The sequence below is a fragment of the Toxotes jaculatrix genome, chromosome 17, assembly GCF_017976425.1.
Source record: "Toxotes jaculatrix isolate fToxJac2 chromosome 17, fToxJac2.pri, whole genome shotgun sequence".
NCBI lineage: Eukaryota > Metazoa > Chordata > Actinopteri > Toxotidae > Toxotes > Toxotes jaculatrix.
In genome coordinates, this window is record NC_054410.1 from 9,368,214 (window position 1) to 9,382,624 (window position 14,411).

General features: G+C 38.4%; 3 protein-coding genes across 5 annotated transcripts; 2 read left to right on the forward strand and 1 right to left on the reverse strand.

Moving 5' to 3' along the window:
- Positions 1 to 233: 233 nt before the first annotated feature.
- LOC121197795 lies at positions 234 to 2,708 on the forward strand. Of its 2 annotated transcripts, none has more exons than XM_041061569.1 (3): positions 234 to 972; positions 1,180 to 1,247; positions 1,687 to 2,708. In XM_041061569.1, the coding sequence occupies exons 1-3, from the start codon at positions 460 to 462 to the stop codon at positions 1,787 to 1,789; spliced, it is 684 nt and encodes a 227-aa protein (XP_040917503.1). In that variant the 5' UTR covers positions 234 to 459; the 3' UTR covers positions 1,790 to 2,708. The 2 variants fall into 2 exon arrangements, with proteins under 2 accessions (XP_040917503.1, XP_040917504.1); XM_041061570.1 differs by having other exon boundaries at positions 1,192 to 1,247.
- A 72-nt stretch (positions 2,709 to 2,780) lies between these two features.
- On the reverse strand, positions 2,781 to 7,544 carry LOC121197794 (kelch domain-containing protein 1-like). Of its 2 annotated transcripts, none has more exons than XM_041061568.1 (14): positions 7,406 to 7,544; positions 6,975 to 7,088; positions 6,477 to 6,547; positions 6,255 to 6,372; positions 5,772 to 5,884; positions 5,389 to 5,476; positions 5,090 to 5,173; positions 4,870 to 4,950; positions 4,650 to 4,708; positions 4,426 to 4,535; positions 4,244 to 4,316; positions 3,999 to 4,083; positions 3,530 to 3,582; positions 2,781 to 3,180 (listed from the first exon to the last, which is right to left on the reverse strand). In XM_041061568.1, the coding sequence occupies exons 2-14, from the start codon at positions 7,080 to 7,082 to the stop codon at positions 3,039 to 3,041; spliced, it is 1,185 nt and encodes a 394-aa protein (XP_040917502.1). In that variant the 5' UTR covers positions 7,083 to 7,088; positions 7,406 to 7,544; the 3' UTR covers positions 2,781 to 3,038. The 2 variants fall into 2 exon arrangements, with proteins under 2 accessions (XP_040917502.1, XP_040917501.1); XM_041061567.1 differs by having other exon boundaries at positions 6,975 to 7,091.
- A 649-nt stretch (positions 7,545 to 8,193) lies between these two features.
- On the forward strand, positions 8,194 to 13,524 carry pole2 (polymerase (DNA directed), epsilon 2). The gene is made up of 19 exons (XM_041060843.1): positions 8,194 to 8,290; positions 9,402 to 9,502; positions 9,597 to 9,672; positions 9,790 to 9,867; positions 9,971 to 10,064; positions 10,157 to 10,231; positions 10,316 to 10,399; positions 10,529 to 10,585; positions 10,674 to 10,722; positions 10,850 to 10,922; positions 11,328 to 11,500; positions 11,599 to 11,688; positions 11,780 to 11,834; positions 11,932 to 11,991; positions 12,083 to 12,160; positions 12,366 to 12,474; positions 12,753 to 12,929; positions 13,136 to 13,203; positions 13,331 to 13,524. The coding sequence occupies exons 1-19, from the start codon at positions 8,220 to 8,222 to the stop codon at positions 13,347 to 13,349; spliced, it is 1,587 nt and encodes a 528-aa protein (XP_040916777.1). The 5' UTR covers positions 8,194 to 8,219; the 3' UTR covers positions 13,350 to 13,524.
- The last annotated feature ends 887 nt before the right edge of the window (positions 13,525 to 14,411 follow it).

A 14,411-nucleotide genomic window follows, 5' to 3' on the forward strand; every position in this document is an offset into this window, starting at 1 on the left:
AAACAGAAATAATTTAAATTCTGTGGCAAATGAGAAACTATATAGAGAAGTAGGAGTATGACTTATAAAATAAAAGTGGAAGTTACTTTTGTTCAGTAGAAATTTTAGAAACATAAAGACTGTGTGTGTTTCTCAGTATAAGAAGGCGGAGTTTTCTCCCCGGGGTCCTGAGCTAAACTGGTGTTATGTAACGGATACACTGCTTCTCATCCTGATGTGGAATGGCTCGAAAGTTTACAGGCAACGGTTCTGCCTAAAGTCCGGCCTGTGAACACGAGATTTTAGCCAAAGAACTGTCTTACAACATTAAACCTAATTGAAAACTGACCTTAAATACGGCCAAGGATCTCAAGTCTTTGCTGGTTAATATTCAACTCTGGGAGCGTCTTGCTGTGCCTGAGGGGGAACTTGGAAATGGGACTTTGCATTTAGATTTTGAAAGCAGCCAGAGAGACGGACATGGGCAGCGGTCCGAGCCGAGGGAAGAAAGTTGCACCTGCGTGTGTCGGTGAGGTGAAAGTGGCCAAAACAGCTGCCGGTGTCACTTCGCCCAAACAGGACAGCCGTCCATTCAAGCCTCTCAAAATTCATGCAATTTTGCGCAACGCGCGTAACCGTGCGCAACCGGACAGCCACAGCGAGGGGCACGACTCTGACTTCTCTGGGGACGACGATGATATTGATGCAGAACTGGACACAGTTCTTGCAGATTATGAGGAACGAGAGACAGTGTCTTCTGTGAAGAAAAATCCTACCAAGAAGTCTTTTATGAAATCCAAAACTTACGGACTGTGTCACTTCAGCCGGGAAGACACCGAGGACGACATCAGCCCAGCTCCGCGGCTGAGAGCGTCCGGGAGAGCCGAGGAGCCACGTGGCTCCCACGGTGGATCAAGAGATGTAAACAAGAAGAGCAATAATGCTTTCACACACGTTAAAAAACACACACCCGCGTGCAACAGTCAACACAATGTAAGGATTTCTTTTTATTATTTCATTTTACCACTATTTGTTTTGGGTTTTTTTTTAAATTATTATTGGATGAGGAACGATATATCTGTTTTTCAACACAGTTTATTATAGATCATGCACAGCAGGATGATTTTAAAATAACAATAATTGTTCAGAGATTAAATGAAAACACATGATATCCTTTATTTCCTCTCTGGTTTATGTCAGTCGTCCTCGCAGGGCTTTTTGGCAAGAGGGGCTTTGCTGGAAGCGGTTCCCACATCAGAAAAACAATCGTAAGTAGACAGCTCTAATAAATAATGGATTTCCGAGCTCAGTATGGTTGTTAAAGCCGAGCAGAGCCAGATCAAATTCACCTTGAAGGGATCGAAATACCAAACTATTGTTCTTAGAGTAGATCACATTAGCCAGACGTCTGCGAGAAGGACAGAAACAAACAAGTGTCTGTTGTTGCTGCTTTGTTGGTGGTGAGTGTGAAAACCGGATCCACAAAGAAAAATATGTTTCCAGAGTTTTCCTTAAGCAGTGGCCTTTTCAGCACGATGGCCGTTTTGTGCAACATATCCTGAGATCAGCTGATCGTTGTTGTGGATTGATTTGCTCAAAAGTGATACATCTGGTGCCAAAACTAACAAGTCAGAATACACTTACATGTAAATTTGATTTCCTGTTTTTAATCAGCATCTTCTTGACATGCCTCTAAACTCTCCCCAGGACTTTTGGCAGCTGCCATAGCTCCTCTCTCACCATGCCAGTCATCCTGTACGATGGATCAGAAGAGGAGCTGATGGACACTATTGTGAGAGAGTTTAGTTGACCCCCAGCTGAGAATTCTGCAGCCGAGCTACTGTCCTTTTGAGCTGTCTTTATGGGATACAGCAGTCTGCAGAGGATATTTTATAAAAAAAAAGGGAACCAGGGTTTCTTTTGACAAATTCCCTGCTACATGGGAAGGCTACTTCGCTGTATTTATGCAGGGTTTCCTGCATGTTTAACATTGTTTGTGTTGAACTGAAACAGCTGCACTCCAGACCTTTGCATTTACCCAAGTCTTACTTAACAACAAGAAGCAGTTTAACTGTGGCGTTATAACATCAGCTTGAACAGATGCCAGGCAGTTCTCCACTCAGAGACCTGAGCTGTTAACTGACAGAGGCCTCCTTGGTTTCTGTAGTGGTACGGTGTCACTGTCACCCTCTCAATCCTGCTGGGCTCCCACAGAGCATGCAGCTACTTATTTGTTACCTATTACTTACTTTACCTTGACTTGTTGGTTAATAGGTGAAAGAGATAGCGCAGGCATTTCTCTGAGAGCTGAAAGTAAGGCCACATTCTCAAGGCCGCCTGACTATGCATTATGCAAAGAACATTTTCCACCAGTAGGTAGTTTTTCCTAAGTGGCAACCCTGCAAAGGTATGAACTGGGGCTGTTTATTTAAGGTCTCCTTCCTGACCACAGTTTCTGGACTTCTCCACCCTTATGAAGAAGGAATGTGCGGCAACAGAGAGACTTTCAGTCAGGCTCAGTTTGACCCAGCTGCATTTCTGATGACTCAGCCACTTTCAAACATAAAGGCCTGCTGCCACTCAGTGGTGGAGCAGAGTAGTTTTGTGCATGAACTCATAACTTGAACTTTCGTGTAAATACTGTGTTTGTCAAAAAACATGTTACTGTTTATACAAAGGTGCATTTCAACCAGAAAAAGAATTTTGTAATTTTGTTTTATATTACAAATAAAATTAGACTATGCTGTATTTTTGATTTAGTAATTCAAATTGCTGTCTAATAATCCACAAAAATGTTTAAATGTGCCATTTAATCATCACAGTATCACATAGACAGTTTGTTAGTGTGTTTCAGTCGGCAGAGAGTACAAAACGTATATCAGGACGACAATAAAATATAACACCATAAATATTCTGCACAGTACATAATAAAAATAAAAATGCTACCCCACAGTGTGAATAAGATGTTCACGCTGAAGGGAGTACAATACTTAAAAATATACAAATAAAACAAATTGTAAGATATTGCATTGTTCTTGGCATTTAGAACATTCTCCTAATTAATATTTTTGCTTCTTTGAAGGCCTGTAGAAAGAAATCCTCCTCTGAACTGCTGCGAGTAGTTTGGGAGGCAGGAGTGAAAGCTGATTTCTGAGCATCTCATCGTTCCTCACGTTCTTTGCAATGTAATCTTCACAAATCCTGTCAGAAGAAAAAAAGTCATTTCTCATTTCTATTTTGGGAACAAGATTACATAATTAAAGGAAATATGACAAGATCTGAAAACCTTTTTAACAACAGATATTTTTACTTGCCATAGCAGGAGAAGCACAAGTGAAACTAATATCTTCAAACAATGGCTCTTAAAGATGAACCAGCATGCATTTTACAAGGGAGCTGGATCTGACACACCTAACCTCTAATGCATCCATCGATTTGGCATAAATGTCTGTTACTGTATGAAAATTAGATGTATTTTGTTCCTGCAGTTCTTTTAGTAAAATTCGCTTTGTCATGAAAGATAAAATATAGAAAGTTTTTTTTTTTTTACCTGAATAGAGGATATGGTTGCATCTGGAAAACAAGTGCATCATTGCAATGACCCTAAAGAGAAATATGCAAGGTTTGCAAAAGTCCATTTTAAGTTCAGAATTTTTTCACAAGACTTTATATTCAGCACACAGTACTTTCTTTTACAGACATGCAATTTCTGAAATGTTTTGACGATAATGATGACGATTAAGTATCAAGTGTGGTACACATCAACAGACTGTAGCTTTTCATTCACAACATACTTATTTATAGATTTGTTGAAAGTTAATTTTTGTTTTGAGACTTGATTTTATCAAAGTACACCCTGTTAAAATTCTGCATGCAAAACATATTTGACTTGTGAGTCTGTGTTCACATGAATTCAGGCAGGCTTTAAGTTGTTATTTATTTACTTTTTTGGTCTGTAAAATTTTATCTTTTTTCCACATTATGTTTCAGCTTTGGTTGTTTCTCTATATGATACTTACAGTGTCAACAAGGAGGATGTAGTCACAACTTCCACCAAACACAACAACATCAGAGTCTTTCCCTAGGCACGCTGTGTGCCACAACCTTGAGTAGGAGAAAAGTAAAAAGATATACAATTTAATATCTACTCATATTCTCACAAAAGATCATCTTACAATCTGTCAGTAAGTGAATACATAAACCAGAATCAATAGGTTAATTAATAAATGATGTATACAACATCCAAGTACTGTTGCTTTGCTACCTTGGCTTATTCTTATAGGGATGCTCGACCTCTCTCCATTTCTTTGTTTCAACATCAAGCAACCACCCATCACCTGATGGAGGAAAATACACTTTTTAACTAAAAGAAAACAGTTAAGGAACATTAAGAAATCAAGACTACAGAAGAAATAAATGTAAAAAAATTTGAATGAATTTTCTTACTCATTGGTTTGCAGTCTACACTGAGACCTCCAAACAGGAACAAGGAACTGTCAGATACTGCTGTGAGTGTATGCCACGATCTGCCCACTGGAGTGGTGGACATTGGGATTCTGGGAAACATATATATTAAAGATAATAAGTATGTTTTTTTTCATTCTCTCTACACTATATCATCATGTAAAATAAAATGAGATTCTGATTGCTCACAACAATCACATACGCACATTTCTGACCACGTCCACGATTCAAGGTCCAGGCAGTGAATGTCATTTGTCCTGGTTTCCTGCATTTAAAAAAAAAAAAACAAAAAAAAAAACAAAACAAAACAAAACAGGAGAACAAGTTACAGTTGGCAGACCCTGACTCAGATCCTGACTGTTTTGTGTGTATTAATGACTGTTTGCAGATATGAAAGAAGAACTCAAAAGCACAAACAGCTCTCACCATGACTCTACCTCCACAAATGTACCCTTTACAACCAGTTGTGGCGCTGGCGTGAGCAGCCCTGGGGGCGGGAGCATGGCCCTGCACGCAAACACTGTCACTGTAAAATCTTTCGGGTATTTTAAAATTTTTGAAGTTTTCAAATATCCCTTACTCACTCTGCATCATAAATAAATGTCACTAATCTAAATCTATGTATTCAAGAATTTAACTGACTTACATGGGTTTTTGGTTCACTCCAACTGGCTTGCATGGGGTCAAATATATGAACCTCGTTGTTCCATCCCCAGAAGACATCCTCCACCTGAAAACAACAAGATAGCTGTTCAGGAGCAAAGAAACTGATTTCAACTGTTGTCTTTCAACAAAATGTCTCTCAAATATGTGGAGATTTCCCTCTATATTTTTAAGAGTAGTCTTGGCCTGAACTGTGTCACCAGATGCTGAAATATCTCACTTTCAGGCATTTTGGGACAAAATCTCATATAAAAATGAGGCCTATAAAAAAATATATATTACCCATGCTGCTTCATCTATGGTGAAGCTTCTGGCCCTGCTATCAGTATCAGTCAGGATTTTGTGACCGTATCCTCCAAAGTAGATTATCCTGGATTATGTTAAAGAAAGATATCCAAAATTACTATCACGTTTACAATTATACATAAGACAAATAAACCAGAACACAGACAACACATATTCAATAAAAAAATCTGGAAAAAAAAAAATTAAAAGACCAGAGCTGAATGCATACTATAGCACACATGAACTGAGCTTCCCAATAAGTTACACTCTTATGTCAAACTCTTATGTCAGATCAAGTAAGTAGTTCATGGACTTTACACTGCCACCTTCCCAAAGTACTGGAAAGAGCAATCTGTTGAAACTGACGTCACACTGCTTACCGTCCTTTATAAATCCAGCAGGACAGTTTGTCTCGAGGTGAGGGAGCAGAGCCCATCTCGTGTATGATCTTCTTCCAAGCGTATTTACCGTCTCTCAGGTTGACACAATAGATCTGTTTGAAGGAAAGCATTGATCACTTCTTCGTGTCAACGTTGTTCAGCCTAAGCTGTGACCTTTCTGAATGTGGACACTGCTGCGCTGTGTTTATTCATCCAAATTTGTTCACTGCTTTTCAATGAGCAATGCCCATTTTTGCATTGGGTTTCTGATGCATCTGCTTCTCTCAGCAATGAGTCTGTGTTAATGGTCGGAAAAGTTTTGAAAGGTTGAAATTTAAATATTCTTAAAATTATTTTAACAGCAAAAACTTAAAAATTTCAGCATTCATTAACCACACATAAATTTAAAAAAAAACATGTAGTTTACGTGAAGTAAAACACAAAGTGTCATGAACTGTGTGGAGGACCAGTTACCAGCCTCACCTGATTGGTCTGTCCATTGTCGTCACAACCTCCAAATATGTACATGTGTCCATTCAGGGAGCAGCCACAGGTCCCAGACATGGAGGGAGGGACTTCCCCTGTCATGTGAAACACTTCCCTTCAAAAAAAAAGAACAAAAAACTAAATAGAAAAGTACAACAGAAGTGAGAGCAGAGCGCTCCACACAAGTGAATGTTGTATGTCTGTTTAGTATAGTCTTACCATACACCTTGTTGCAAGTCATACACCCAGATTTCATCACTGGGTAAAAGAACTTCATCATCTGCAATTGACTGTAGAGAATAAAATGTGTCTATTACAATGGAATAAATATGTCCAGCAGAAATAATACTGGTATTTGTTCTGTTTTGTTTATTTATTTAATTACTGGATTATTATTGATCCATTATTTCTGATGCATTAACATCGTTGATTTATTAGTCAGAAAATTAATCTATACCTATTTTAATAATGAATCAATAATTAAAGTTTTTTTTTAACCAAAACTGTAAAACATTATGTGGGTCCAGGCTCTCAGATGTGATGAATTGCTGCTTTTCCTTGTCTTGCGTCATACTGAACTGATCTGTTGTTTGGATAAAACAAGCGATTATTTCCCCCACTTTGCATGACGGAGAAACTGTCTTAAAGCAAAACATGTTAAACAGGTTTAACATGGCGTTTAGTGTTTTGTTGGTTTGTTTATTAGTTTGTTCTTACCACGTAGCCGCCCCACACATACAGTAGGTTCTCCTCCGCCACAGCCGTGTGTCCGCTCCTCTCCCGGGCCACCAGCTCCGAGCAGTGCTTCTCAAATGCGGAATCCATGACTGGCTGCTATTAATAGAAAGAGAAGACATGTCTTTGAACCTAAAATTAAGAAAAAAAAAAAAACTGTCTAAAATGTCACCTACGGTCTCAGCTGCAGTTACACTATTATAGTAACAGAAGTAGCACCTGACTGCGAAATAAGCAATGTTGCTGTCATCGGTTTAAGATAAAAGACGATCACTTACGCGGTATTATTTGCACAAAATTGTAAACGTTATACGTTACAGTAACTTGCAGGTGCAACAATTGCAACAATGCAATTGCAACAGTGTGCAGAATACACAAACATTTCACACAAATGTTTACATAAACATACTCACAGGCTGCGGGACACTTTCAGTCGGCCTTATAGGGTTTTCTCATGTTGTGAAAACCAAAACATCCTGTACACGTAACGTAAAAAACGGCAAAAACAGCAAGAGCGCGTCGTTCTTCTGGCAATGTAGCTGTGTCATCTCTCTTCCGGTCATCCTCTTTGTTGTTTCAAAATAAAATCCTCGTCGACCACTACCATATGTGGGAGTCCAGAGTGTTTAATGAAAAATAAAAGTTGTATATGTTATTGAACAAATAAATAAAAAGAAATACATTATATTATATAACCAGGAAAAATCCAACACGTTTTTTTTACCTTTTAGTTGGTCTTGACAGCACTGCATTTGGTGTGTTTTGCTCTTCACGCATTTTTGAGAAATCATACATTGTTTGAAAGCTCTAAATTTCCTTATTCGAAACATTTTAATATTCCTATCTGACTGCAACAGCTGTTGTCACAGCAAAATAAACGTTCTCACCGGTTTCCGTACACCTTTGTCGTATTCTACATCAAGCACATCATGTATTTGTGATAAGAATAGACAGAATAGCCCTTTTCTGCCATCACAACACTACACAAACACGTTAGAAAGGCAATGCAGAATTGCAATAAATTAACATGCAGGAGGAGAAGAAGGGGGGGGGGGGGGTAAAGTTGAAGTGATTAAACCTAAAAATGTTCAAGGTTTTAAAAATAGTTTCGGTCTTTACTACTTTTGCCCTGTTCTTCGGCGGAAGTGACGAAATATATGCGGAAGTGACGAAATACGTGCGGAAGTTGGTATTTAGCGCCAAAGCTTGAGCTGGACAGACTCAAACATGGATGTTGCCCGAAAAATAAAGACAAAAGTGTCTGCTGGCTTCAAGATGCGGGGGCTTATTCTGCGACCGTATGTATTATAGTCATGGTTAAACTTTGCTATAAATGTTTTCGCTAAAGTTGGAGCTAACTGCTACGAGTTCGGAGTTAACACAATAGTAACGTTGGCTCTCGTGTTGTTTTGTGTTCCAGTGAGGACAGCATAACAACTTAAGTTTTACTGAAACAAAACTAGCAATACCACAATATAAGAACATAAGAAAAAGTCATGCATTTAAGTTAAAATAGTACCAAAAGTACTGTACTCTGTGAAGGAAGTATGATCCAGAATCAGAAAACTTTATTGCCAGGTATGTTACACATACAAGGAATTTGACGTGGTGTTGTAGGTGCAAAACAGACGAATTGGACTGACAAGTCCCATAACATACAAAGTTGAACAAGAAAAGAACAAACAAATTTTTAATACTAAAATAAGAGAAAGAAAGAAGTACTAAGAGGAAGAAACAGTCTGTACAAATAGTAATAGTAATAATGTGCAATGTTGCAAAGTAGATGTAGTGCAAAGAGATAATAATGCCATAGGAGCATTAATATAACGCATACAGAGCTGAAATTATGTTACTGTAACATAGTCTTGTGGGGAAATGAGGGTCCGTGCCGTTTGGGGGAGAGGGGGGTGGGGAGCTGTGTTGATTAGGGTGCCGGCAGAGGGAAAGAAACTGTTCCTGTGACGTGAGGTTTTGGTCTTGATGGACCGCAGCCTCCTGTCAGAGGGAAGTGTTTCGAAGAGTTTGTGACCAGGGTGGGAGGGATCAGCTGCAATCTTACCTGCACGCCTCAGGGTCCTGGAGGCGTACAGGTCCTGGAGAGATGGCAGATTGCAGCCAATCACCTTCTCAGTGGAGTGGATGATACGCTGCAGACCCATTTCATAATAATAAATACTTTGTTACTACACTGTAATTATTAAATAATTATTGATGTTTCAGCGTGTATCTCACCTGTTTATATATTTATTTTATTTTAATGTTAGTTAAATTGTGAAATCTTTCAGCAGAACCAAGCATACATACATTTTCTTAAAGAACTTTTGTTTTTTTTTTTGTAGTTTTATACTCTTTGTCAAAATGAAGGACACTAACAACATTTCCATGTTTTCCTGCTGTTTTGTGCTCCAGTGAAGCCAGCAGATACCTTGTGGAGGTGCTGGAGTCTGTCAGTCCCTCTGAACTGGATGATGTTGTTGAAAAGGTCCTGGATGCGGTGGAAAAGCAGCCATGTACGTACAGTACAGTCAGTCACTACAGATCGCATTGTGATCGCTGCTGTTTGCAGCACTTATAGTGTTCCTGTGTTTGGTTGTTTTCCAACAGTGTCCTCCAGTATGATAGAACTGTCTGTGGTGGAAAATGCTGTGCAGGACTGCACTCAATCTTGTGATGAAGCCGTGTAAGTGGGGTTGCAACCAACAATTTTTTCATTATTGACTAGTCTGTTGTTGTATAATTATCTTTATTGTGCTGTTGAGAAAATCTTACTTATATGAATTGTTTAATTCTCTTCCAGAGATAATGTTTTCAACATCATTGGAGCCTTTGATGTGCCCAGATACATTTACAGTGTGGAGCGGAAGAAATTTGTACCGTGAGTTTTCTTCTCCTTTGTGCCAAAATGAACATAAAATATTATAAAAGTATATAACGTATTTATTTTTTAAAAGCTTTTTTTTTTTTGCTCTTTCATTCAGCATCAGTATGACCAGACATCCAGCCCCTAGTCTGTGTGGTTTGGCCAAAGACAAAGCTGAACTCTTCAGGGAGCGCTACACAATCTTACAACAGGTCAGTATGCTGTGCTTCATTGACCACTTTTACTCATGTTTACAGTTTGTCTAGTAGTGTATGTCGTACTTATAAAGACATATTTTTTGTAGCGTACACATCGGCATGAGCTCTTCACCCCACCTGCAATAGGAGCTGCTGTTGAAGAGGGTCAAAACAAATTTCAGGTATCAAATCATCATCAGTTTTGAGCTGAAGCCCATTTTACTGTTTTGCATTTCACTGACAGATTGTTTTGTTATGGTTTTTAGCTGAAGACAATTGAAGCATTGCTTGGTAGCACAGCTAAACTAGGAGAGGTGATTGTACTTGGGATGATCACACAACTAAAAGAGGTGAGTTTGTGATTCAGATTAGTTTGTCTGTTTCAGTTTAGATGAAAAAGTTTCTTCGACCTTTACCAGTTCCTTGAAAATTATTTTTTTTAAATTTAAATTCTAACATATTTTGAAACGATTTTTCAGGGTAAATTCTACCTGGAGGACCCAAGTGGAACAGTGCAACTGGACATGGCAAAAGCAATATCCTTTAATCTGTTTGTGGGAGCCTTTCAACAAAAAGTGCTTTATATTCTTTTTAAGTGGAAGTATTGCTTAACTATGCTCTCACCAGTTTCATAATGGCCTGTACACAGAGTCCTGCTTTGTACTAGCAGAGGGTAAGATAACTACTACTATAACTTCAGTTTAAAAATGAACAACAAAGACATACATGGAGTAAGATTAAAATAATAAAATAACATTACATATATTGTTGGAAGTAAAGTTTTGCCTTTTGTCCTGTAGGTTGGTATGAGGACTCGGTTTTCCACGTCAACGGCTTTGGGTTTCCACCAACAGAGCCGTCATCAGCCACAAGGTCAGTGGGTTTTAAGAGATGTGTTTAGCTTACGAGAGTCTGAATTAGTAAGCTGTAGCTGGTCAGTGTAGCAATAGGCAACCTCACATTAGAAATTGGAGTGAGTCTGTAGCTTGTCATGTTCTTTACGTTTCTGTTGTTGATATGCACTCAAATGTCAATTCTTTACCTAAGTTTTGAACTCAGACATCATTGCCATTGTGAACAAAACAGGTGCAACCTGGCAAACATTTCTCTAAAGCTGAGTTACAGTTTGATATATTAATTAAAAGAATGTAATATATTTCAGGTTAAAGTTTAGTATTAAGTTACATTTTACTCAGCATAATTTGAATCCTGCATTGCTGTATGAACTACATTTAAAGTTGCTGGTCCCTCACAACGTGATCCTTACTTCATTTCCAGGGCATACTATGGCAGCATGAACTTCTTTGGTGGTCCATCCACCACTTCAGTGAAGGCTTCTGCTAAGCTGAAGCAGCTGGAGGAGGAGAATGAGGATGCCATGTTTGTAATTGTCTCTGATGTTTGGCTGGACAGTGTTGAAGTGATGGAAAAGCTAAACCTCATGTTCTCAGGTCTAGTTTTGCATCATAGTCTTGAACTTTACAGGACAAGAATAAGCAAACAATGAGACACCATTCACATTTAGCTTTACTTTGTTTATTTCTCACAGGCTATGCTGCGATGCCTCCCACTTGTTTCATTTTTTGTGGAAACTTTTCCTCTGCCCCATATGGAAAAACACAGATCAAATCACTCAAAGGTGAAACTTTTGGGTCCTCATCACTCATAACCTATTGTACTTTCTGTGTGTAACTGCATTTCAGAATCTGATTAATTTTTTCTGTTTTTAGAGTCACTGAAGGCTCTTGCTGATGCCATATGTGCATACCCCAGCATTCACAGCAGGTAGGATCTGACAAGTTGTCAGTTGTTACTCTGGTCTCTTCTTAACTATTCAAGTTTCCGTATGTTTCACTTTAATTTGTCCATTCTAAACCTGCAGTAGTCGCTTTGTGTTTGTTCCTGGTCCCGAAGACCCTGGTCCAGGCACCATCCTGCCAAGGTAAACTTTCAGAGACATCTGTTTTTTTAATATAATTATACAATATGTGCTTAGTAGTTTGGATAAATGAGGATAAATATGTTTCCCTCAGGCCTCCCTTGGCAGACCACATCACTGAGGAGTTCAGACAGAGAGTGCCATTTTCTGTGTTCACGACTAACCCGTGCAGGTGAAATGAAGATGTGGCTTTTATTACATGTGGACATGTTTTATATGTGTATTTATCAGGTGTTTATTGTAATATACACTAAGTTATTACACAAGTGACAGACACCAGTTTGTTTTGTAATGCTTCGAGAAAAATGTGACCACACTTGTAACAGAAACCACTGTAAAACTGACCCCCGTTGTCATGTCGTGTTTTTTCCTGACAGGATCCAGTACTGCAGCCAGGAGATTGTCATTATCAGGGAAGACCTGGTCAACAAGATGTGCAGGAACTGTGTGAGGTTGCCCAATAACAATCTTGACATTCCAAACCATGTGAGTTTCAGCTTCAGTGAAATTTCCCTTTTAAGACTAAGAGTATTATTTGTTGTGTTGTTGAAGGTTAGATTTGCCTTCTTACACAGTGTTTAAATGTTAGTCATTTCCTATAAGTGTTCTCAAAGCACATAACAGTTGCTGCAAAGATGTTGAACTAATTAAGCCTCAACTGAAAGCTTTACAGACACTGGTCTAATTTCTGACTAAACACTACATGTAAGGTCGTGTAATTTTAATGAGTCAGTGATCTTGTCATTCTCTTTCTCATTCTCCAGTTTGTGAAGACCATCCTATCTCAGGGTCACCTGACTCCACTGCCTCTGTATGTCAGCCCTGTATTCTGGGCGTACGACTACTCGCTGCGTGTCTACCCAGTCCCTGACGTCATTGTGTTCGCAGACAAATACGACCCCTTCAGCATTGCCAACACAGACTGCCTCTGTGTCAACCCGGTATGAAACCAAATAAACTTAAATGAAGCATGTATTATGTATTTATCTTATGTTTGGACAGAACATAAGAATAAAAACATTAAAAACAAATACCAGTTTTTCCAACTGGTATTTGTTATTTTAAATCTTTGTGTCTTTACAGCCTCAGTAGGACCTCATGTATTATTTATCACTTAATATTTTTTGTCTTTGTTTTACTGTGGTAGGGCTCATTCCCAAGGAGTGGCTTCACATTTAAGGTGTATTACCCATCCAACAGAACTGTTGAGGACAGGTAGGATGTGCTCTCCTTAGGTTTTCTTTTCAGGTCATACTATACAGATAACTGGAGTTTCAGCAGTCACTAATGCTCATATTAATTAATATTATTTATAGTAATATAAATTATTTTGTTCTTACAGCAAACTTCAAGGGCTCTAAAGAAAATCATGGACACTTGTACAAGTGCAGCCGTTTTCATTTGTTTTGTACATTGTCTGTGTATGATACATTAGGTGTAAAATGTAAACTGTATGTAGTACAGTTATTTTTTAAAATATTTTGTATGTATCTGTATGTATGTTCTGTCGTGGATAATAAAGATTTTATTGTTAATACTGAACAGCCCAACATCTTTGTGCAAAAATAATAAGCCATTGTTTGAAAATGCAGGACTTTATACAACACTAAGCAGTCTGCCTCAAAGAACAGGTATACTAATAGAGTTCGTGAAAAAAGAAATTGTACTTATCATTAGGGATGGGGCCGATCCGATCCAATATCGGTATCAGGTTCCAATACCAACATAATTCATGGATCGGAAATTTCCGATCCAACCTGCGGAGATTTCTGATCCATGAACCATTTCTGTGCTTTAATGTTGTCTTCTGAAATGACTCCACAAGTGATTCCCTGTCGGCTGCTCTGCTAACAGGCTGAAAAATGTGGAAAGGGTTTCCTGAACGGAGGCGTGTCTCAATGTGACACGGAGTAATGAGACATGTCATATTATAGTAAGCCTTCAAAATAATTTGGTTTAATGGACAGTGTGTTGTTTGTAAATTATTTTAGTGTTGTTTAGAGTTTGTGTAGACATTTCAATGGTGTTATTTTCAGCCACGTTAAGAATACCAGGATGTCCTTGGTTAAATATATCCTGATATTTGTGGATATATATATATGAAAAGGTTAACGTTAATGGACATTTGTACTTTGAGTGAGTTGTGTTTATGTGACTACATATGTAATATGGTTACATGAAAGTTGCACATGTTAAGAAAAAGTATGAAGTTTGTCAGAGGATAACTCACGCAGTCAGTGTTCAGTTTGAGAGATGTTGATGAAGCAGGTTAATGGAGCCTGTTGTTAAAAGTTAGACATTGTTTTTCCAAGCATTGCATAATTTGTATTTTAACCATAAACATTTCATGATTAAATGTAGGGATGTGGGCGGCATGTTCTCCCTGTGTCTGCGTAGGTTCTCTCCGGGTAGTCCGGCTTCCT